Source organism: Ptychodera flava, unplaced genomic scaffold, assembly GCF_041260155.1.
Source record: "Ptychodera flava strain L36383 unplaced genomic scaffold, AS_Pfla_20210202 Scaffold_100__1_contigs__length_311780_pilon, whole genome shotgun sequence".
NCBI classification, from domain to species: domain Eukaryota; kingdom Metazoa; phylum Hemichordata; class Enteropneusta; family Ptychoderidae; genus Ptychodera; species Ptychodera flava.
This window is the reverse complement of record NW_027248282.1, coordinates 211,877-235,686: the sequence shown is the minus strand read 5'-3', so window position 1 is coordinate 235,686 and position 23,810 is coordinate 211,877. Positions and strand designations below refer to the sequence as shown.

The following is a 23,810-nucleotide window of genomic DNA, read 5'->3' as shown; positions in this document are numbered from 1 at the left end:
TGATGACGTCATAGTGATCGTCATGGTGGTAGAGGTAAATCGGTTTGCCAGACTGTCACGTGGCCCGGAATAAATGATGGTATTGAAGTGAGCCGCAGAAACAACATTGATCTGAAAGTCGGGTAACACCTATTGAAATTTCTTTATTTCGGCAATACCACATGACCTAATTCAACTCCGGCTTTCTCATACAATTCCATCGCTAATCTTTTCTGTATCAGACGACCCATTGAAATCTGTTTCGTTTCGGGTTTTTGTCCGCAACAGCGCACACGGTGACCAACGCCCGACCACAGCAGAGATTATCCAAATTTCTGATTTGGATGATCGTACGTTTAGATGACAAAAATTTCTCGAGATTGACGAATTTCATACGCCTACCGCTACCAATTGGCATAGCAACGTGAATGACATTTATAAAAAACTCCGTTATTATTTCAAACTGTTCGTAGGACTGCAAAACTCTCTCAATTTCACTAAAAAGTAGATCAACATCCATATCCCGAACATAAATAAACGGTAGGTTGATCGCCCTCTGTAATTGAGGAGTGCGGAAAACAAAACCTATACGGTCTGTAGGCCTCATATTGGATATTATGTCATCGACGATACCTTGAAATGCTCGATAAATTACGAGGAACACTTCATGCAAACCATCCGTCTCTATATCACGAAAATGAATGGCGTAGTCTGTTTCACTTGTTTTGTACTTTTTGTTGTATCGGTGGTTGATTTCTCGAATTTTATAAATTTGGTCACAGGGCAAGTTCTCTATTTCTACCCGAGATCTCTTAGCATCACTCTCGATCTTTTTAGCTACTCTTTTCTTTGATGGAGTGGCACGGTTCCTTCGGCCCGATGTAACTTTGGAAGGATCGTTATAACCTGAAGTGGAAGGCTGAGGGGAGGAGACTCGTGGAGTAGTAATTGTGTCTGTCTTAGGCTTTTGAGACTGATTAGTACCACCAAATTGACTTACACATTCTGGTTCAACCGTGTTATTTCCAAAATGTACCCCCGAACCTGTGCATTCAGAGTCAGAATTTGACATATCAGAGTCACTTACCGAGTTAACTTCATTTTGACGTAAGGTCGCAGCGGTCAACTGACATCGTCGGATTAGAGCAGTAAGCTGGAGTGCAGGAGTCATCTCATCTCTGTGCATTACCAGTAAAAGTTCTAACTCAGGAATGTTTACTGCAGCCATAAAGGCATCAGTAAGGACTTGTTCCATGGAATCGGCCATTGTTGCTATCGTCGTCAAGCAGTCAATGTATGATAAAAACTTGGCAGTTTTTTGAATGTGGGATACGCACTGTGTTTCACACAAGCAAGTGACAAGACCAGGCAACGCAGTCATATTTCAAGTTCAGGGTTATTTTAATGACAAAAGAAATATAAACACAAAAATTACACAAATAACAAGGCAGCCATTCAGTAATAGAAAAAGTCAAAGTATTGAGTTACTGTATACATTTAAGTATAAACATTTAGACAAAACAATTTAAAAAATGTTCAAGCTGTTCCAATCTGTTGTATGAACAAATCAAATTGTAAATCTCTGTGTTCATCGAACTCATCGTACGCCCAACTTAAACTTTGTAATAGTCTTAGCATTTCTTGTGAGTTCATTGATGGCGAAGTTGTCCTGGTTTTCTCTTTCCATGACTGAATTACCCGCACGAGATCCATACGCTTGACAGCATCGTCAAAATATCGGTATACGTAATCCCGTGCTTCCAACATCACGCAGTCATGCTTAAATTGAGATAGGTCACCTAAGTCACACGCCTCACAATGTTCCTCCGTTATTCTGATACAGATTGTCTTCACCTCCTCGGAAAATGCTTCCCGTAAAGCGTTCCGCAACTCTTGCTCCCTCAAAACGTCGACAATCATGGAGTTGTTGGTCGATGCAGTGTGCATGGACAGGTCTAGGAGTGAGTTGTCCTGGGCACCGTTAACCCCGTCTTGCGGAGATACCTCCATCGGTATACATACTTGACCAACACCGGCCGAAGGTTCGTTTAACGTTGGTTTGTCCTGCTTAGGGGTTCTGGTCGGTGTCCTCGCAGTTCCTGAACTACCGGCCCGTGGAGCATCATCCGCCGCCTGGGTGGGTTCATTCTTTCTGCCAGTGACAAAGTAGTGAGAGTAATCTCTTGCTGATTTTGCGGTAATAAACTGCATTGCGGAGATCACTTGTAGATATATGTAGACGTGATGAAGTGAGACACAAAAACTCAATGTTGTTGTACAAAGCGAATGTAGTGTTCTGATGCCAACACTCTTCTTTATAATGTGAACATTTAAAAATTCGAGATACAGTGTTTATCAAGTTAATCCTGATATGTATTCAGCCGGTAAAGCTTATCAAGAACGTCACACGTCAAGTAGAAAATTATCATGCACCCCGCTATGGAATATACACTGAGTGTTTATCTCTATGACTTGTTAATTAAAACAATGGTGAACAGCTGCACGGTATACAAACACATATAAACACGCATTATTTGTATTACTTTTAATTTATTTAATTAAAGTTTATCTCTATGGCTTGTTGATTAAAACAATGCAGCCCCAGCGTCAGTGTTTGTAAATTAAAATGAAGAAAGTGTATACAAACACATATAAACACGCATTATTTGTATTAATTTTAAATTAAAGAAAAGCAATGTCCCGCGTTAGAAAAGACACTTCATCATACATCTTGCCAGGCAGACGCGTGATTGTGCCTTGAGATATTACTTAGGGTTATTCAATACAATAAATAGTAATCACACTATTCAGTCAAATATAATCATACCAATTTATGTAACAGTGGGGACTCTTCACGTGATCATGTCAATCTAGCTTACGTCATATGCTAATGAAGTGTTCCATACTCACAGTCATTAATATGTAATTATGCAAATGTATTCATGTATGCAGATATGCTAATGAAGTGTTCCATACTCACACCCTCCACTACTAACAGAATGTAAATTATATCTATTAGCGTAAACTCAGTGTAAACTATATGTTACTTATCACGTCTTAGGTCATTAAGATGAGGAGCAACAGGAATGTGCTGTCTAATTGAATTGCAGTGTAAATGATTTCAACGACGTACACAAACTGATATGAAATGCATCCTATTCCATACATTGATGAACTAAAGTCGTTCGTCTAGCATCTGCGGAAAATTTCAACTGTTTTTAAAGTCCATCCAGAGTTTCATATTCTGTCGATATATCTGTGGTGACAACATTTTAAAGTGCTATCCCATGACTATCTGAGTACTTTTCCGCATCGACTTCCGTGAAACTTCAACAAGTATTGTTGAACAGAACAAACATAACAGACACAGACCACACAAAACAGACATTATCATAATAGACAGGGAAAATAGACTTTGTTACTTACCTGCAATGAACCATCCGATACAAAATGGACCAATAACTATGAATTCAATCAACATGCACCATTGATGACATCCATTTTCTTCATACACAAAGTTGCAGAGATTATGTAGCCAAAGGAGCAGAGATATCAGAATCAACATCACCCCCATTACAATGTTGTAAATAGGAATAAAAGGCTCACATTTACAGTCATCCTGGTACAAAGCTCCTACACAATTTGGAGATAAAAATATTTTGGGAAGCCTGGAGTTATCTTTGAATACTAAATTAAGGTCAGACTTTGAAAAAAATTCATTACAATCAAATATGGTTAGTACTCTTAGCGACTTCTTTGTCTAAATTTTTGCGTTGCTCTTAGTCAATATGTTATAGCAGTTGTTTAGTGAAAGGCCCACTAATAGCACCGATAATTCGCAAACGTTCTTCTGAATCTGAAAACTAAGTTTGCAAAGTGTTGCCTAGATAGAGTAGTTTTGGAATAGCTATTAATTCCGAGAAAGGTTTAATTATATATTTAAAGTCGCATTCATATCTAAATAATAACATAGATGTTGTGATGAAAAGTCTGCTTTTTGAAGTCAATGTGAAAAAAAAAATTACTCACCTATAGTTATCATGGCGACAGAGATAGGGAGCACGGCGAAAAATACGATGGGGCACAACACCCGATTAACTTTGAGATAAGGGAGATTGAAAATATAATTAAAGTAATTGGCACCTAAGTTGCATATACACTACCAGTTCTGGACCACTTGTGGGTTGTGGAACTCTTACGTCAGTATATTGAGGCTCCCAACCTCCAAAAAAGTTACAATCCATGGTCAATTGAGGGGGGTCCTGGAGGATTTTAATTACCAATTTGAAAACAAAATTGGCTCTTTTTAAAACGATGCCTTTCCTCTAAAATGGGGAAAATGGAAGCTCCTATTCCCCTAAAAACTGGAACAAGTTCTGGACCAATTTAAGGGACGAGAGTTTTGTGCCATGGTTTGAAAGCCCCAGAGCCTTTTTGAGGGATGGGCGTGTTCAGCCTTAAATCATAATATTGATCAGTCGATGCCCGTTGATGTATTTAGCGCCTGCATTGCAACCAAATTGCCCCCAAAGTAATGATTTACGCCCTTGTGGCATGCTCTGTTTTTTCAAATAAACTGTGGTAGTCCGGTATCCCAAGGACTGCGGGTAGAAAAGCTCCACTGAAATCATGTGCGAGAAAAGGTGTGGTCGAATACGTTCTGTCTCAGTGGTGAGGACTTTCATGTTCACACTCCCTATACATGCAAATACTATGTGGACAAATGCATATAACCTTGTTGTACTTCCCTAAGCACTGCTTGCAAAGTAGTTAAAAATGCCCATGTTTGAGTGCCAAAGACATTTAATTAAATCACCATTGCCAAAAATAGATTGGCCTCCTGTAACATTCTTTGATGATTGCTGTTGCAATATTAGTTAGTAAGTGTTACTGCAATTATCACATACCCTATGTAAATATTTTAATCATCCAGCTCATTCCAACTTATCGCCAGGTGCTCAAAAGAATGAAACCAAATAAAATCCAGGTTCGTCATTGGTCGGAAGATTCCATCGCACAGCTGCAGGGCTGCTTTGCCAGTACTAACTGGGATGTTTTCACACCAGAGTCAGGAGATCTGAATGATCATGCATCTGTTGTTACTGATTATATCAATTTTTGTACAGATTCCATAGTGTCTACAAAGTCTGTTCTAGTCTATCCCAATTCAAAACCATGGGTTACTTCAAATATCAAATTCTTACTTAAACAGAAACAATCAGCATTCCGATCAAGAGATAGACAACAAATTCTAAGGGCAAATAGATCACTACGTGCAGAAATCAAAGAAGCAAAACATAAATTCAGGAAGAAGGTAGAAAGTGAGTTTAGTAACATGAATTCAAGGAAAGCTTTTCAGTATTGAAAAAGATGTCCTGTCAAAGCGTCATACAATCAACATCATCTTTATCTGATCCACAATCATTGGCTTCAGATCTAAATATGTTTTAACCAGGTTTGAAAAAAAAGACTTTTCCGCAGAATGTAACAGAAGGCTGACCTCTTGTCCACTTCCACTTAAAAATGACATAGTCATTACTGCTTGTGATGTACAGCGCCAGCTGAAAGGTACGAAACCGCGCAAAGCCCCAGGCCCAGACGGTGTTACTGGTCGGGTGCTGAGGGCGTGCGCTGATGAACTTGGTCCTGTGTTTCAAAATTTATTTCAGCGTTCCATGACACTGGCACTATCCCTAAATTTGGAAAACGTCGACAATCGTACCCGTTCCCAAAATTTCATCACCCTCTGAATTAAATCACTATAGACCAGTAGCCCTCACATCTCTCATTATGAAATGTTTTGAAAGGTTGATCCTGTCAAATCTCCTCCCCCACGTTCAATCAAAACTGGACCCAAATCAGTTTGCATATCAACGCAAAAGAGGTACAGATGACGCAGTCGCTTGCCTTCTCCATAAATTGTTAGAACATCTGATAAAGCTGGTAACTATGCCAAGATTTTATTCATTGATTTCAGTTCTGCTTTTAACACTATTCAGCGACATATTATGATAGATAAATTAATGAAGTTCAATGTTCCATCTTCAATCATTCACTGGGTTTATAATTTCCTAACTGACAGACCACAATGTGTAAGGGTTGGACAGTTCAAATCTACGATGATTTCTACAAACACTGGTGCCCCACAAGGATGTGTTTTAAGTCCGTTCTTGTTTATTTTGTATACAAATGATTGCCAAAGTAGTTCTCCAACTAGCCCATTTTTCAAATTTTCAGATGATGCAGCTGTACTTGCTCTCCTTAGTGATTTAAACTCGAAAATTGATTACATAAATTCGGTTAAATATATTCGGTTAAATATTTTTCTGATTGGTGTAGCTCGAATTTTCTAGAGCTAAATGTATCAAAGACGAAAGAGCTTACAATCGACTTTCGTCAAAAGAAATGTCAGCAGAGGTTGCACGTGCTAAGAAGGCTGCGTTCCTTTGATGTGGATTCACATCTGTTACTCTTACTATATCGGAGTATTATTGAACCACTTCTGACTTATTGCAATGTCTGCTACTTTTCGTTGCTCTCTACCGTAAATCGCAATAAGTTGTTAAAAATCTCGCAAACAGCTGCTAAGATAATTGGTAGACCCACTCCGTCCCTTTCAGTGCTCACAGATAATGCAATACTGCGCAAAGCACGAGCAATCACTACTGACGTAAAGCATCCTTTGTATTCCTCATTTGAATTATTGCCTTCAGGAAGGAGATTTCGCTGCTTGAAATGTAACAAATTAAGGTTCAGCAAGAGCTTTGTTCCAACAGCCATCAAGAGACTCAATCTCTGAAGTGTATTTTTTTCGTGTGTTTGCTGACTTAGTCTGTGTTTTGTTTTGTTTTGTTTTTATATGTCTGTCTGGTTGTTATTTCTATCCTCTGAGCTGTAAGGTGATTATCCTTTTTTAGGACAATAAAGTATAATAATAATAATAATCAAGTTTGTGAGACTTCACAGCCAATTTCCACAGTGTTCAATGAGAGCCCTTTCTTTAGTTACAAAGTTTGCAAAGTGCTGCAAGCCGGGGATGGCTGATTGGGAGGAGTTAGCTGTCGTCCTTGAGATCCAAGTCACTGTGAGATCTCAATCCCCTTCGACCACATCCAAAACAGCTCGCTGATCTTCCACATAGTGCCAGAATAGTTGGCGAAGCCCCAGTTTTGACAAATGAGAGTCTCCTCAATGCCCTGAGAACTATCATATATAGAAACAGTATACATCGATCTCTTCATCGGTTAGAAATTTGGGGAAGTATTTGACGTCAAGCAGCATGATTTGCTCGAGGGTTGTAGTACTGATATCGACTATCTTTATGCCCTGACTCAAGACTTCTGTCTGAATGTGTTCAGTATCATCGTCAATGAGGTCAAAGCAAAAACACTCCCCAATACCTCTGATGGCAACTCAAACCACGACTTTATTCACTGTTTTAAAGGGAATGTTCACCAAGGATAATTGTTACAGATGTGCTAGCTTTGCGGTCACTTACCCCTGGTGAAAAGCTATTTTCGCCATTAAAGCAGTCTGATGGCTCTGCTGCAGGGCAGCGGAAGGTGAGGACGAATGACTTGCGTGCATGCTTGATTTGCAAGACATAGTATTCATTGTTGTTTATGCGCGTATAGCAGGCCTCCCACTCTGACAACTCTTTTGTCCTCAAGCTCACAATTTAAAAGGGACACCGCCTCTCCCAGCCCGCAGTTGCTTACCATGTTTTATATATACATAAAAAGCCAAAATGATCGTATTGGTAATTAATAAGCACAGGGCAACTGGAGCAGTCAACTTTGACCCAAACATCAAAAACGGGGTTCGTGGGTAACTAGCTGCTGTGCTGCATGCTTCATAACTCTTGGTACACTATGAAAGAAGAGGAACAACACAATCTGCTATTGCATCTTAACAGTGCAAAGAAAAGAAAGGATTGTGTGAACCGGCAACTACAACATATCACTCTAACTGAGGGCATCAGGCTGCCAGACAAGATCATCTTCTGAAAACTTAGAAGAGATAGAATTCATTGCCGCCAAGAGCTTTAGAGAACTATTTAGTCATAAAAATGATGTTGCTTGTCAGCAAGCAGAGAGAGCCACTCGAGGGCGAATTTCGTCAATGTCGAGGAGTATGTGATCCACTGCAACGAGTCAATAGGGCTAACAATTACGCAGTGAGGCCGACCCCTACTGTAGGGCAGTGGGCAGATGCTTGCAACTCTCTGAAACATTATGTTTAAATCCTCCCAATAAAGGACACTAAAGAAATTAGCAGAAAAAGTGGTGTAAGATATCAGCAATCCTCTCATGATGCTGTTCAAGTAGCGTAGCAACCTCAGCAATATTAGATTTTGGAATAAATAACAATAATGTCAGCTCGTTGACTTAATGATTACACTGATAGCCCAGAGCGATGCAAAGATAGCACTGGGGGGCAGAGCAGTGCCCCATTTAAATCTGTTATGACCCATCAGATTGGTTTCAGGGTGTTGTCGGTCTCTGAAGAAGCTCAAAAGAATTAGGGAGATGGTCAGTCATAAACAAGTGAAAGACTTGCCAACACAGCAGCTGACTACACCTTTTAACCTCCAGTAAGGCAAAGCACTTTCTCCCACAAAGTGTTCAATAGATGAGCAGTGGCAGGGAGACCTTATAGGAATGAAAGTATATGCCAAAGACATGCTGACCATCATCAAAATGCTTGGCAGGTTTGCATGGGCCATGCTTATCAAAAAAGAGAAAAAAAAAACAATCTCTCTGCTTTAAAATCATAATGAGCGACAGCGGCTGGAGACCAACAAAGCTGAAGACAGACAAAGCACGAATAGACAAATCACACATACAGTGGCAAGAAAACCAGCACTGTTGAGTGATTCAACTTTACCCTTGAAAGGACTGGTGTTGAAATAACCGACAAAAACACACACACCTGGCTTGACATTTTGCCAGAGCTTGTAAAGAATTACAAGGGCACAAAGCATGACAGTATCCTCATCAAGCCATCGGACGAGACAGCTATGAACATCAGCACAGCCTTCCAACCCCTTCACCGATAATGGTTTGCAGCTAGAAGGGCCACATCTGTTTTATATGGGGGAAGAAAAGTGCGATTTGAAGTAAGAGAGCATCTTCACCAAAGGGTACCTGCAGACATGGAGAGAGAAGATCTTCATAGTCTGCAGGCTTCTTTTCGACTCAAGCCTCCAGTGTGAAAAATTGCCGATTTGCAGGTCAAAGAGGTCCTTACCACGTTTTACGAGGATGAGCTGCAGAAAGTGTTGTCAATAGGGTTTTAAAGTTGTTCAAGATGAAGGAAGTGAAGCTAAAAGTTTTTCCTGATCAAGTGGAAGGGTTACCAGAACAGTTTCACCTCGTTGGAGCTCAAACAAACGTGGTTTTGCTCGATTCGAAAAGGAAGCTGCTGTTCTCATAAGCATTGGTCCTCACCCCCCTCATGATCTTGTATGGGTGCCTCAGCCTGAAGACTTATTTTTCCCATTCCTGCTCTCTAAGCTGGCCAGCAGCTTCGTTTCTTTTTTGTCCTGCTCCACCCCACATTCTTTGATGATGCTGTCTTGTCTTGTTGGGAGTGTAGAAAAGCACAATCATCCATATGTTCTGTCTAAATCCCTTGCTGATGCATGTATCTTGCTGTGTAAGGACCCACACATTGAGGTGATCAGCCAGTTGCTGAACCCAAGTTGACCAGCTCATTGCTCTACTCATTCACTTTTTGATTCAGGGAAGTAATCTGAAATAATCGCAGATAATGTTCCTGCATACGTTTTGTGAACTAGCTTTAGCCTTTCAATTACACCTGAGTAGCGGATCTGAAGGAGGATGAATGTAATCATATGTTAAGAGGAAGCTCTTGTCATAGGTTTTGTTGTTCAGGTTAGAGGGCCACAAGAAAATGATTTACTCGAACTTCTGATATAAGGTCACCATCAACAGGCCCATGTGGTACTCTGTCTTGCCGCAGCACGTGAGCCCTGTGATGGTCATGTTGAAGGGTGTCTGTACCCACAAAGTGGCATCCATCTCTCTTCAAAGCTTTATGCGCCTAAAATTTAGGACAGGGTACTTCTGAGGCAGTCCTATTTCAAAGAAATCTACCCATCAGCCAGCAATTAGACTGGCTGTGTTTTACAGCATATTTTCAACTGAATCACATCGTCTGTGTTCATCACTCTCAGGCCATTGCCACGTAACATTTCAGGTGTATTTGACACTTATAAGTGAACCGGCTGAGGATTTATACCATCAGTTCACTGTTTACTATATAAACTCCAAGACTGTCGAAGGCCAGAATAATCAAAAAGTGTTTTCAGTGTTTTCTGGGAGTATAAACGTGAAAATGCTTAGTACACTTCACAGGGGAGCAGCTAACTGTGGAAGTGGCCATACAGAGTGTTCTTCTGTTATATGGACTCTATGCATTCCAAAACAATGAAACAAAAAGTGTTGTAGGTTGTGAAGCACAGTACGATAGAACTGTAGGATGTTCTACTGCTGCATGTGGAGAACTGCTTCTCTTTGAAAAAGTTTCCAGTAAAGAGTGTACAAGGCTGTCCTGTGTGCATCAGTTATGTTTGCTTGGCTGATTGAAAAACGGACACTAATCAGCTTAAACAGAACACAAAGCGCCCGCACTTGCTGATCGGGCAGTAAAACTTTATCAGCATTGATCATTATATGAAGTACTAACTGGTGACTGTTTAGCTTCACTAGTTCAGGTTGTTTTGCATAAGAGTCCTGGCATTTGTATTGTTCTTGGGCGAATTTCATGATTGTTGTTTTATTTTAATACAAGAATTTAACAGATAATCTCAGTGTGTGTTGTGATTGATTTCCACCCATTCTCATCCAATCGACCTCTATTATCAAAATGGACTGCGTTAATCTGATCTAGCCAACCCTATTCTCTGTAGATAGATTTTTGCTGAGCATTTGCCTTACTTTGACAATATGTGGACCCAAATGCTTACAAATGCAAAAAAACAAGAATCTATGTTATCGATTAGCGATTAAATGCTGAGACATTTCAGCATGTTTTGAAATTGATGATATGCTTGAAAAGTTTTAAAGTAGATTTTTAGTGTGAAAATTGGCAAATAGGTTGTTAATTTTAAAATAAGCCATGGTGAGGCATCGGTGTAGTCGAGTTTGTCTAAACAAACATTACCCTCTGACCTAACTTTTCAAAACCAGTGCGGTTTCTTCCTAAGTCGCCTCCAGATATAAGTATATCTCTTTTAATTTTAATGTTGTGTCAATCTTATTGATCTCCTGTTTTTCTAGCAGAGAACCTAGAATACTTATATTTGAATGGTTATGTTTTCATCCTTTTGTCGTCTTGTTCCTAATGCAGTGGACTTTATCAGTGCATTGATGATGTTTGCATTTCCTTTGTATGCAAATCTCGGTTGTTTAAAGAATACATTCCTTAATTTTTCGTCTTTTCTATGTGTTCCCCACTTTTCACACAGTGTTTGCTTTATAGTTTGTAATTTTTACATATAGACTATATCTTGTTGTGAACACAGGTATGTTTTTATTCTTTTTTTGTACGCTGGTGTGCAAAATGTGTAATTCGTGTAGTGAACTTTGTTTGTGATGCAGCCACATTAGACTAATCATGCATTAAATTAATTGACTTTAGAAAATAGGCTATTTCTTATTGTTGCAAGTCTAATGTGTTTTAGTGTTTCGCCTTTGATCAAGCCTTAACCCTTTTCCTGCGGAGCGCCCCTGTCCGTTATCCTGCCAAGTCGGTCAAAACGGCCCCCTTTTCCGTGTCTACAGCAGATTGGCTCTCCTGCACGTTTTCGTGCCAGGCATTTGGCCGGAAAATACCGCATTTTTGGGGTACAATTACGGACCATATACGTGTTAGACTTCAAAAATTTTTGCATGCCTGTATAGAGGGCAACGGCTGATGGGGTTGTGTCGAGAAAATAACGAGGTCTTGGGCGTTGTTTGCCCCGGGGGACGTGCACTTTTATGCCCGTTTCTAGCTTACTTTTGCGGAAGTAAAACTCGTTCGCTGTCACACATGTCCACGCCGCGGAAACATCACCTCGCTCGTGGGTTACTAGAAGACCCAGGGGTTAGTGCTATGGGTGCGGCAGCATCCTCAAACCTGTCCTGTTCCCCCTGGGTTGTGTCACTTGGCCACGTACTTTGAACGACTTGGAAGAGTCACACAGTGCAGTCTGCTTAGACGTAGTGTCAACGACCTAGCTTTGCCATTGAAGGAAGCGTGTACGTAGTTTGGCCATTTCAGTGCACAGTTAGCTCGTTAGTGTTACCGTTTCCTAACAGGTTAGTTGTGCAGTTGTAGTAAGGTGCAGTTTTGTACCATCTTAACTCTGGACAGTGCAACTGCTCTATGCACTGACCCAAACGACAGATAGTTGGTACAACGTCTACATCGCACGAGCGCAGCCTCCGTTGGGCTGTGCCCCTCCCACATGATACGACGCACATTCATCCATTACTATAGCGTCCTTATAGATCTGCCAAAACGAAAGTGGGGTAAAAACAAAACGAACGAAAATATGCGTTCATAGATAGTATTTTATTCGGGAATAATTACATTATGCCAAACAATAAATCTCAGAGTCTGTCTCGACATCCGAGTGCATGGTCCATGCTTCAAAAATTACAATTGGGGTGGCAGGTCCGTGTTACAAAAATTACAATCGGGGGAATTGTACAAAATAATCCGTGTTTCAATTTTATTCGGGAATAATTTACATCATGCCAAACAATAAATCTCGGAGTCTGTCTTGACGTCCGAGTGCATGGTCCGTGTTACAAAGATTACAATCGGGGGGGGGGGGGGGGGGGGGGGGGGGGGGGGGGATTGTACAAAATAATCCGTGTTTCAATTAAAATCAGCGGGATCGTAAAGCACAAACAAACGGCACAACCGTGCTCAAAATGTGATCATGGTCCGTGTTAAATCGTAAGAATACAGTCAAGAAGAGCACCACTGTAAGGCAAAGCTATCCCTGGTCCGTTATTTATGTCGGGTTCTCTTGATGATGGGTGTCGTCGGGGCTGTGTGAGTAGAGGTCTGCACGCCAACGCTCCTCTTACCTCGCAGCATCATGCGATGATGAAACGCTGCAAAACACTCGCCCTCGTGAAGATGAACCCCGCACAGACTACATCCTTTGGACGTCTCAGACAGTCGTCCGCTGGCAGTGGTCGTTATCCTCTCTGCTGCATACTTTACAGCATTTCTGCCCCCTCCAACGGCTGACAACGTGCATCTGCTGATTTTGTGGATTTATGTAGGAGGCAAGAGAAACGGTGGCCTCAACCTCTCTCACACTGGGCTGCGATCGCCCACAATGACCGCCAATGAGCTGTTTCCGACACGCAGATGAAACATCTTATGGGTCAGCTTACTATCAGGGTGTACATGCTTGAAGCATATATATGCATTTACCAGGGCAACATCAATCAGGTAACATGCCAGATATGTCCACCATCTGTGGTTCTTGCGCCCAGTGTGAAAGTACTTGCGCTTCTGGTTGGCTCGGTCGACACCTCCCATGTACCGGCGATAATTATACAGCGACAGAGGCACTTGTCGCTGCTCGTCTCCCTCCCCCACTGTCACGCACTCCAAGGGTGGATAGACCGTATTCAATATCAGCACCTGAGCGTTACTACCCTGATAAGCAGTGATGTTAAGACGAGAGTCCGTTCTGGTCGCGGCTTTCATATCCCCAACAGACAGAGGAAGGCGCTTCCTCTTACCCGGCATGGGCATGGTGCGACGATTACGGCGGTTAAAACTTCCGACCATGTAGTTCCCGGTCTCCATCAGCTCTCTAGCAGTAACGACCGTGCTAAACAGGCTATCACAAAAAAGGCTGTGATTTTATCCACAAAATGGCTGGACCAGCTCCTTTGTAATTCTTTTCACAACAACTCGCTCCTGCCGTCTCCCATCAGTCCGATCCCGAAATTTAACACCTAGGTACGGTGCTAAGTTAGCAATGTATACAGTGCTAGAGGCGCACAGCTGCCATATTTTAAAACTGTTGTCTCGGTCAGGCTTATGCGGTAATCTCTGCTTAAATTTAGAATGGCCCTTAAGGTAATATGCACCTCGAAAGTGAAAGACTTAAACTTTTGCTCTAACTTTCCTCAAGGAATCTTTCAATCATTCTCTTTCAAAATCAAGAATAAAAATAGGGGGTCACCATGCAAATTTTGGTACTAGAGAAACAAATTACCCAAGATTTACCGATATTCGAAATTCAAAATGGCCGCCATCCCTGTGTTAACTCTATGGAGAAAAATAAAAATTTTCGAATTTCGAAAAACTAAGCCGGTAAAAAGTTTTCTTTCACCAAGCGCTTTAAAATGAACCCCCACATGTGGTATATCAGAAGTGAATTGTAAAAGTTTGAGAGTCCGAATATCTGTCCCAGAGGTGCGTTCTACCTTAAATCGCACCATGCCCTCGTCGATGGAGATCTCTCTACCCATCTTATCATTATTTACGCACCTGTCAACTATGGGCTCCATCCATGGATTGATTTTATATAGTGGATCCTCCTGACACCAACATTGGCGGCGTGCCTCATCGGGATCAAGACGTGGATCTTTCTCTGGGTCTGCCAGATGAAAAATCGCATAAGCTGCTGAAAGCGACTGCGGGTAATCACAGTAGAAATACCCTGGTTTCTCAGAAATGGATCGCTAGACCAATTATCCTCCACTGATGGTTTACGGTCAATACCCATACAGACTAAGACGCCAATGAATGCCTGCACCTCTCGGTAGTCAGCGTTACGCCAGTTTTTATCGATCTTTCTAGCGATATATCGCTGGTGGAATTTGGCGTATTTATTAGTCTCGTCTTTTGCCAATCTGATCAGTGTAGCTGGAATAAACTAAAAAAAGTAATCGATCTCATGGGAGTGGCTGGGCAAGGTGAAGGTCGGTCCTCTTATATGGTCAAACTCAGTCTCCTCAAATATATTAGCATCGGTAGTTTCTGACATACGCCAGACAGGAGGGGTGTCGTCCTCCGCCAACACAGCAGCAACGTCATCATCGTCGTCAGAGCTTAAATCACCTACATAGTGCCTGTCATAAAAATCATCGTCCTCTGCCGCATCCTCGTCAACCTCAGAGTCGGACTCAGCGGTGAAATCACCGTCGTCTGGGCGTCTGGGTCTGAACTCGCCGTAGCGGCATCAAGGATCATATCTGGCTCAAAATCAGGTGGGCTGTCCTGATAACGAACCCTCCGCACTATCTTTTTGGCGGGGACATCGCAGCACACGAAACTATGGCAGGAGCAGGCTTGGCAACCTCTGCTGATGACGAGGACTCAACCTCTTTCGCACTGGGCACAGGAACCACTCCTGACACAGGATGAGGGCTCATGGTCACCGCAACAGGTGGTGTCTCTCCCGGAGCAGCCGTGGGAGAACCAATGGCATCAGGTGTCTCGTTACTAACTGTCTCACTAGCAGCAGCAGCAGACGTAGTCTCTGCAGATGGAGTAGTCTCTCCCACCAGAGCATGTGTAGTCTCTGCAGGTGGGGTATCTCCCACCAGAGCAGCAGATGTCTCTGTGGGTGAAGTAGTCTCTCCCGGAGCAGCCGGGGGAGAACCACTGGCAACCGGTGACCCTTCATCATCATCATCGGCAGAACAGTCTTACGTTTACGCTTACCACTGGGTTTTTCAGCCTGAGATAACTTCGCCTTACGGGAGCGTTTCTTGCCCGACTTCTTAAAACATTTACTAGGGACATCACAATGATCGCTACCACTACCGCCCGGAGACTCTGCAGCAGGTTTAAGCTTCAGTCATCTGCTCGTCTTCAGAAAACTTTTGCGGTCCATCAAGCTCATGTCTGGAGCAGTGTTCACAGACTAGCAGGTCCCACCCTTTTAAAGCCAAAGGGAAACAAAGCCCTGGACATGATTGGACGCAGGTGTGTTTATATATGCAGCAACCTGTTATTATAATGGACCTATGGCAATCAGTCCACCAACCGGCGCTGACATTCCTACCCATCATGTAAATTGCCTGTCCGTACCATTGGATATGCTAATAATACTCATTTGCAATGCAAATCCCTCGAGCACTTAGCATAACATAGTCAATGTCATTAGCATCTCAACTTGACATTCCGTCCAGCTGGTACGTGGCATGTGCACCTGCCACCCAAGGACGTTGGCCCAAGTCAATGTTTAGTAGGGTGGGAAACCCGTATCTTTAACCTCATGTCCCTTCTAGTACGCCCGAGCAGGGCGTATTGTCATCCAAGTCGGTGACAAGCCAACCCGACAGATCGCCCATTAAGCAGTTATGGACTGGCCGTCTCATTCTTGTACGGCAACGAACAGTGCTTCAGCGGCTTGTTTAGGTCATAACCGTCGCCTTCCGAGCGGCTTACCCAACTAAGGCGGTCAAAGATGAAGGATGCCAAAATTGTCAATGGCTGTCCCGGCCTCGTCCGTTGGGCAAACATGGCTCCTTCAAATAAGGTGGCCAGCACGTGTATGTCATCAGCGGTGATGACGACCCGTCATTGACACCCAAGTGCGTAAAACTTGGATATACCGACCTCGTCCGTGGGCAAACATGGCTCCTTCAAATAAGGTGGCCAAGCACGTGTATGTCATCAGCGGTGATGACGACCCATCATTGACACCCAAGTGCGTAAAACTTGGAATATACCGACAGGTATCTCTTCCTGAGTCGTTCATACTACGGTATAAACCAAACACAGGTCTGCCAACTCCAGTTAGACTTGGCCGTTAGCCGAACTTCAGAGGGACAACATAGGTGTAACAAGTCGGTGAACAACGGTAACAAATTTTGAGGCCATGTTCGTGCATGGCAAGGCTGAGGCGGTGTGTATCGTTGCAGAGCTTGAACGTCTAGAGCCAAGTGCAGCCGACAATGCGCGACATCTGAGCCTGTAGTCTTTTCGAGAAGGTAACAAGTCGGTTTAAAAGCGGTGGTTACCCTTTACAAGTGTCACTCAAGTCTGTTCGGATCAGTTCCATGGCAGGAACTAATCAAGCCAAGTCCGTCAAATCTGTCCGCACTTCCCGTCAATCAGGACTAAGTCTGTGATTTTCGTCTTGCACCATATGCAAAAAATTGCACCGCCAGTTGAGGCTGTCTTAAGCCGTTGCCTTACAGATTAGCGTTGCCGAGACGGTCAATTTTGACCGCAATCTATGTAGTGCCTCAGAGCCTAGATCGCCCAAACTCCGCTAGGATAAGTCACTGCGCTAACCTGCCAAGTACGCTACTCGTCCCCCCTAAAAACCCAGTCCCCAAATGGGGTAAGGGACTGGCTGGGTAGCTTCTGCACCTTTCCCTGTCATTGGACTCCTTGTGAACGCATTTCGAGAGCAAACGCCGTTCCTTCGAACGACCCCTAGCTTGAGCAAGGGTTTGCTACATGTAGTTGCTGCCGACTAGGCATGAAAGGGGGTACCGAACAGTAGCCCGATTTCCACTGCCTTGGCAGGATAACGGCCGTGGCTGCTCAGATTCTAGCTACACCGAATTTCAAGCGGATTTTCACCGACTTGGCAGGAAAACGGTTAAAGGTTTATTTTTGGTGGCATGATGTTCTATTTAGGAAATGAATGAAATAAATCAATGGTTTTCTTGTGTTTTTTTCAATGTCCATTATTTTTCACCGTTATACCGTTGGCCTTTGTATACCATAAGGTCAAGGTATGTTATCTGATGTTCTGAGCTTTCAAATGAAAATTTGAAGATAGGGTTAGTTTTGTAATTCCTGATATGAATTAGTTTAGTTCGTGCTTTGTTTCAATGAAGATCATGAAAATATCGTCTCTAAATCTCAGCCAGAGTAAATTTCGATTTGTATTCACGTATTATTTCGTTTTCGTTTTATGAAATGCAATGTCGGCGATTTCCGGTGAGGCAGGGGATCCCATGCTGCAACCACAAATTTGTCATAGAATTTGTTCTCAAATTCGAATTTTTGATTTCAAGAATAAGTGTTAGCAAGGTTAACAGGTATTCTGTTGCTGGGCATTTTTATTATTGTTGGTGTGTAGTTATTGTTGGGGGATTGCTCCACATCCAATGCTTGACCTATTAGTTGAATAGCTTGGTCGTGTCGCGTGTTGTGTACATGGACACAACCCCTGGTGTGACTAATGTTGCATTTTCCAGAATTTTGATTGTCTCAATTTTCCAGATAAATTCTGTGGCTTTTCCCACCACTTGTTTTATGAAATTATCGATGAATTTCAATATCAGGAATGTTGGGCTTGAGCACCCACTTATGATAGGGCAACTTACAAAGTATGTCTTTATTTTGATGGTGGCGTTTTGTGTATCTAAGGTAATGAATAACATTGTGGTGTTCGTATTTTCAAATTAGACGAATCTATGTATTTGAATGTATGATACCACCACCACCGCCACCATCAAAATAGAGACATATGTGTGTTTTATCATACATTTCTGCTCTCAGATTGTGATCTTGTTCGATAGTTTGTGGTGTATCCTCTACTAGCAGTTTTGTACAATATTGTTAGTCATTGTTTAGTTATCGCTCTCTTCATTGGGTAGAATGAATCGAGCCCGAGTTGAGACTTCTTGATCTTCACTATTATGTCTAGCTTTGCTGTGCTGATTATTGGACTGAGTTGACTTGACAGCAACGTCAGATCAATATCGGTCAGCTGGTTTGGTTGTGCCAAAGGACTGCTGTCCTCCATTAAGAAGGTCTCGAGTTCTTTGTTGCTCATTGTAGGATATTATGATATCTCGTGTTTAATGGCTTTTTATCTTGTGTTGAGTCGCTTGTGATTGACTTTGCGTCATTGAAAACTAGCCGTATTTTCTACCCTGGGTTGGTAACTCTGCTGGTTGACAGAATTGTCCCCGAGGTTATCGTTCGCCCAGTTAAAGCGATAAATTGTTTCTTCGTTTCGATAAAGTTTGTACGTGCAATGTGTGATAGTGTGCAAGCGTGCGTGAGTGCTTCACAAACTCTACAACGTGTGGAGCGGTCTCAGTCTGAAAAATGTAACAACTTAGCCTGCTATTGAACCACTCTTTTTTGGGAATGGAGATTTAGCCGAGCGGTTCTCTTGTGGCCTCTCCTCTAGGCGACTGATGCCGTATGTTGTGGGTTCAAACCCGATTGAAAACTAGCCGTATTTTCTACCTGGGTTGGTAACTCTGCTGGTGGACAGAATTGTCCCCGAGGTTATAGTATGCCCAGTTAAAGCGATGAATTCGTTTCTTGGCTTAGATAAGGTTTGTATGTGCGATGTGTGATAGTGAGCATGCGTGCGTGAGTGCTTCACGAACTCTACAACGTGTGGATCGGTCTCAGTCAGAAAATGTAACAACTTAGCCAGCTATTGAACCACTCTTTTTCGGGAATGGAGATTCAGCCGAGCGGCTCTCTCTGTACATGGCCTCTTCATTAGGCGACTGATGCCGTATGTTGTGGGTTCGAACCCGATTGAAAACTACCGTATTTTCTACCCTGGGTTGGTAACTCTGCTGGTGGACAGAATTGTCCCCGAGGTTATCGTTTGCCCAGTTAAAGTGATGAATTCGTTTCTTTGCTTAGATAAAGTTTGTATGTGCGATGTGTGATAGTGAGCATGCGTGCGTGAGTGCTTCACAAACTCTACAACGTGTGGAGTGGTCTCAGTCAGAAGAAAGTAACAACTTAGCCGGCTTTTGAACCACTCTTTTTTTGGACTGGAGATTTAGCCGAGCGGTTCTCTCTGTGGCCTCTCTGCTAGGCGACTGATGCCGTATGTTGTGGGTTCGAACCCGATTGAAAACTAGCCGTATTTCATAGGTCGACTTATATGCTTACTTGCCTTTTGATTTGTTTGAGTCTAAGCATTTGTGATTGGCTATATTGTTGTTGATTTCAGCTCGTTTGTGTTTTCATACAATCGTTGTGTCGAATATTAAAGCTCTGATGGAGTGAGGTCTCCTTATGTGATAATATGGATATTCTGGTTCTGTTTTGTCTAGACTGAGTCCATCAGAAACATGGAAAAAGATGACGAAAGAACGATCACAGCAATCCAAACATATAATTGTTCTACCTTCCTTGCTAGCAAACCGGAGATCAACAACATAAACACAAAATCATAATAAGAAAGAGGTATACTTATATCCAGAGGCGACTGAGGAAGAAACCGCACTGGTTTTGAAAAATTCCTTCAAAGGGTCACGATTGTTTTTGACACATTCTACTACGTCCGTATCTCGCCAAGGCTTATTTTGTAGAATGTTTACACTTACAGCCTAATTACATAATAATATAGACACAAAAACTTTAAAGCATATACAAGATGACATACCGGTATGTGATGTGTGAAGTCACTTTCCCTACATTTTTAAATCTGAAACAATGGGATTTGTGACTTTCATTTCCTGCCAGCAGCAAGAACTATCCACGCCATATTTGAATTTCTGCACTGAAACTGTCTGAAAACCCAAACCGTGTATGTATTTGTTTTCACCGTTATTCATTACGACATAATCGATAAAAGATTGTCAAGGCCCAGTTTTTGGCAACTTTTTTCAAAACTAGGTGGTAGGTATGCAGCCCATAAAATATTCACTGGCACTTTGCTGTTGGCTATTAACACACCGATCTATTACCTAGCTACTGCCACTCTAAAAGTACGCATTTACCATAAACTGGTAGATAAATCGGTTTCTTAGCAATTAAATTAGAAATTTGGTGACTCTGAACTTCTCTCAAGTAATGATTCTCGATAAGATGGGAATAATCGAAGGTCAGATGACATCGCTACATGAAGGAAAGCGATGCACAATGTAAACTCTGTTGTAAGTCGATACATTTATATAAAAAAAACTTGTTAACTGAATGTGCTCACGTGGTTACAACTGGTTCATTACATAGTAGTAAGCTTCACAAAACAATCAGACACTGTCATTCCATCACACGTAGCTGGTTTTCTCATCTTTTGCACAGCACTCATTGAGTTAAAATACTAATTACAAAAGTTCACTTGATATGCAAATGACCTGTTTATAATTGACACTGCTCAATGCTTTTATCACTTAGAGATCAATCAGTTTGACATCTGAAGCACGTTTCATTTTAATCGACGGCTGTAACTTCGGAGTAATATTACTAATTACAAAGTTCATGTAATATGCAAAATAACCCTTCAGTTTTCAGTGCTTCACGTGGCAATTAGATATTTATTAGATCAATATCTATAGCAGAGTTCACCAAATTTGGTGCACTTATTTCGGCATTATGTGACTAAACAAACCTTTATAAAATATGCAAATGAGCTATTTATAACTTGACACAGATGTTTATCAGATCAATATCTGTAGCATGTTTCCGCAAATGTTGTTGTGTGATTTCAGACTTATATCACTAAATAAAAAAATCATTAAATATGCTAATTAACCTTAGTTAAGTTCACACTACTAAAAACTTTACAACACAGTAAGATATTTCTCTGATGCGTATCTGCAGCAGATTTCATCAAATTTTGTGCAGTCATTTCGTACTTATATGACTAATTACAAACTTCATAAAATAAAATATGCGAATGAGCTGCTTAATCGAATTTGTTGCAGTTTCTCAGAGTTATGTAACTTATTACAAAACGTCATATAATAAATCAATGACATATTTATTACTTTGACACTGGTCAGTGCTTCACGTAACAATTAGATGTTATCTGATCAATATCTGTAGCAGATTTTACTAAATTGGTGCCATAATTGCAGAGTCATATCACTAATTATAAAATTTATTAAATATTCAAATGAACATTCATTTAACTTCACACTAACGAATTCTTCTCATCACAGTCAGATATATGTCGTATCAGTATCTACAGCAGATTTCATCAAATTTGCTGCAGTCATTTAGGATTAATATGATAATTACAAAACTTCTAAAAATATGCACATGAGCTTCTTTTTAAGTTTGCATTGCCTAACGCTTCGCGGTACAGTAAGATATACACTATATCGATATTTGTAGCAGGTATCATCAAATTTGGTGTAGTAATTTCAGACATATCACTAATTACAAAAGTTCATGAAATATTAACATGAACATATAATTGACATGACACTCATAGTATCATTAATATGTTCTGAGATTGTCATCTGTGAAAAGTTAAATGAAATTTTGTGCAGTATTTCTTGATTTATGTCAACACAGTCATTACTGTCTCCCTAGGAAACCATTATATGAAAATAAAGTCATCAATATGCAAGCCCAACTAACTAAAATCTTATGACACCTTGCCATTGACATATGGTACCTGTTTACAAAATGTGACTTGAATGTGTTCTGGTGTTTTTGAGTTATCGTGTAAACAGACAGACAAACCGAGACACACACTCATACACACAAACACGCACACACACACTGAAACACTGAGAGACATCGCTTTGGTATAAGCCTCCGTGTGTGAACACGTGAGTTAATAAGAGTTAATCAACACCGGTGCAAATTACAATGTTTGAGAAAAATTGGGAACGACATATTTATGATGAGAGTTTCTCTGCACTGAAACGAAGAAGCAAACAAAAACAAAAAAGTTGATCATAACTTTGAAGTGTATATCGTACCTATCGATTGTTTCTCCTGCACTTTTTCTTCATTTAGAGGACAAGTCAGTCAAAGTCGTTTTCAACAGAATGGCCACGCAAAATGAAAGGGCTCTACTAATGTTTTGTCAAGGAGATGATAAGCAGTGATAAACAAACTGAAAGATTATCGGATACACATAGCAATACCGCCTTGGTCTAAATACCGGACTATATCCTGATACTCTCAGTGGTTTCCCTATGTGAACACGGACTTTGGTGTTCCAAGTTTTATTCAGCCTCCGTTGATAGGAAAGAACAGGGCGTGCTGAAATGGGGCAAATATTTATTTCTGGTGCGATTTTGGCGCAATTTCGGCACCAAACACAACAACAGGTGGTGAGGGCTAAATATTGCGAACCAAGGCTTAACATGCCCACCACTTCAAAAATCGGTCAGGGGCCTACTAATTACGGGAACTCTCTGCACCTACAGTGGTCCACAACCAGTACCAGGTCCTGTTTTAGGGTGTTTTGAGCCTCCATTTGCCAATTTAAGATGATAGGCACTCTATAAAAAAATGTTTTAAATTGTCCAATGTAGGCTACTAGACCCCTCCTCAAGTGACCGTCGATTTTATGCTTCGTTGGGGTGGCGTGCCTCCATTTTCGAATGTAAGAGTTACATATCCCACAAGTGGTTAAGAACCAGTAGTGTATATACTACTCACTTCTAAAAATAAGACTTTAAAGTTCATTAACCAAACTTTCAACTATTCTCTTTCACAAACAAGATGAACAATCAGAAGTCAACTGAAATATTTACCAAACTTTACATTCAAAACGGCCACCATCTCATCCTATTATTACCTTTATGGAGCAAACATACAATTCCTGATTTTACAAAAACAATTCAGCGATAACTTAATATCCTCTACAAGCTCCCGGATGAGCCCAAAAGTGACGGGCAAAATTTATATTTTAAAAGTGTGAGAGTTCGAATATCTCTTACCAAGGTGCATTCTACTTTAATGTAAATGGAAAACATATATTCACAGTCTGTCTCTGAAATTTTCAAAATTCGCTGCTTGTGTTGACTCACTTTAACAGGTGTAGAAGCGATGAACTTTAGTGTTTATTTTATTCCCTGTCCAAAGCTTGGGATTGTGACTCTTTATTTTTTATTTGTTGACTGTGAATTAGAATGGTTTTATGTTCCCTACAG

At 41.3% G+C, this 23,810-nt stretch overlaps 1 protein-coding gene across 1 annotated transcript in view; it reads right to left on the bottom strand.

The window, feature by feature from the left end:
- Window positions 1-23,810, bottom strand: part of LOC139126559 (uncharacterized) — a 92,676-nt gene that overhangs the window by 50,412 nt on the left and 18,454 nt on the right. Inside the window, exons 4-5 of the mRNA XM_070692633.1 lie at window positions 4,009-4,077; window positions 3,406-3,612 (exon numbers count right to left, since the gene is read on the bottom strand). Coding sequence (XP_070548734.1) covers window positions 3,406-3,612; window positions 4,009-4,077 — 276 coding nt within the window. The remainder of the gene's footprint in view (window positions 1-3,405; window positions 3,613-4,008; window positions 4,078-23,810) is intronic.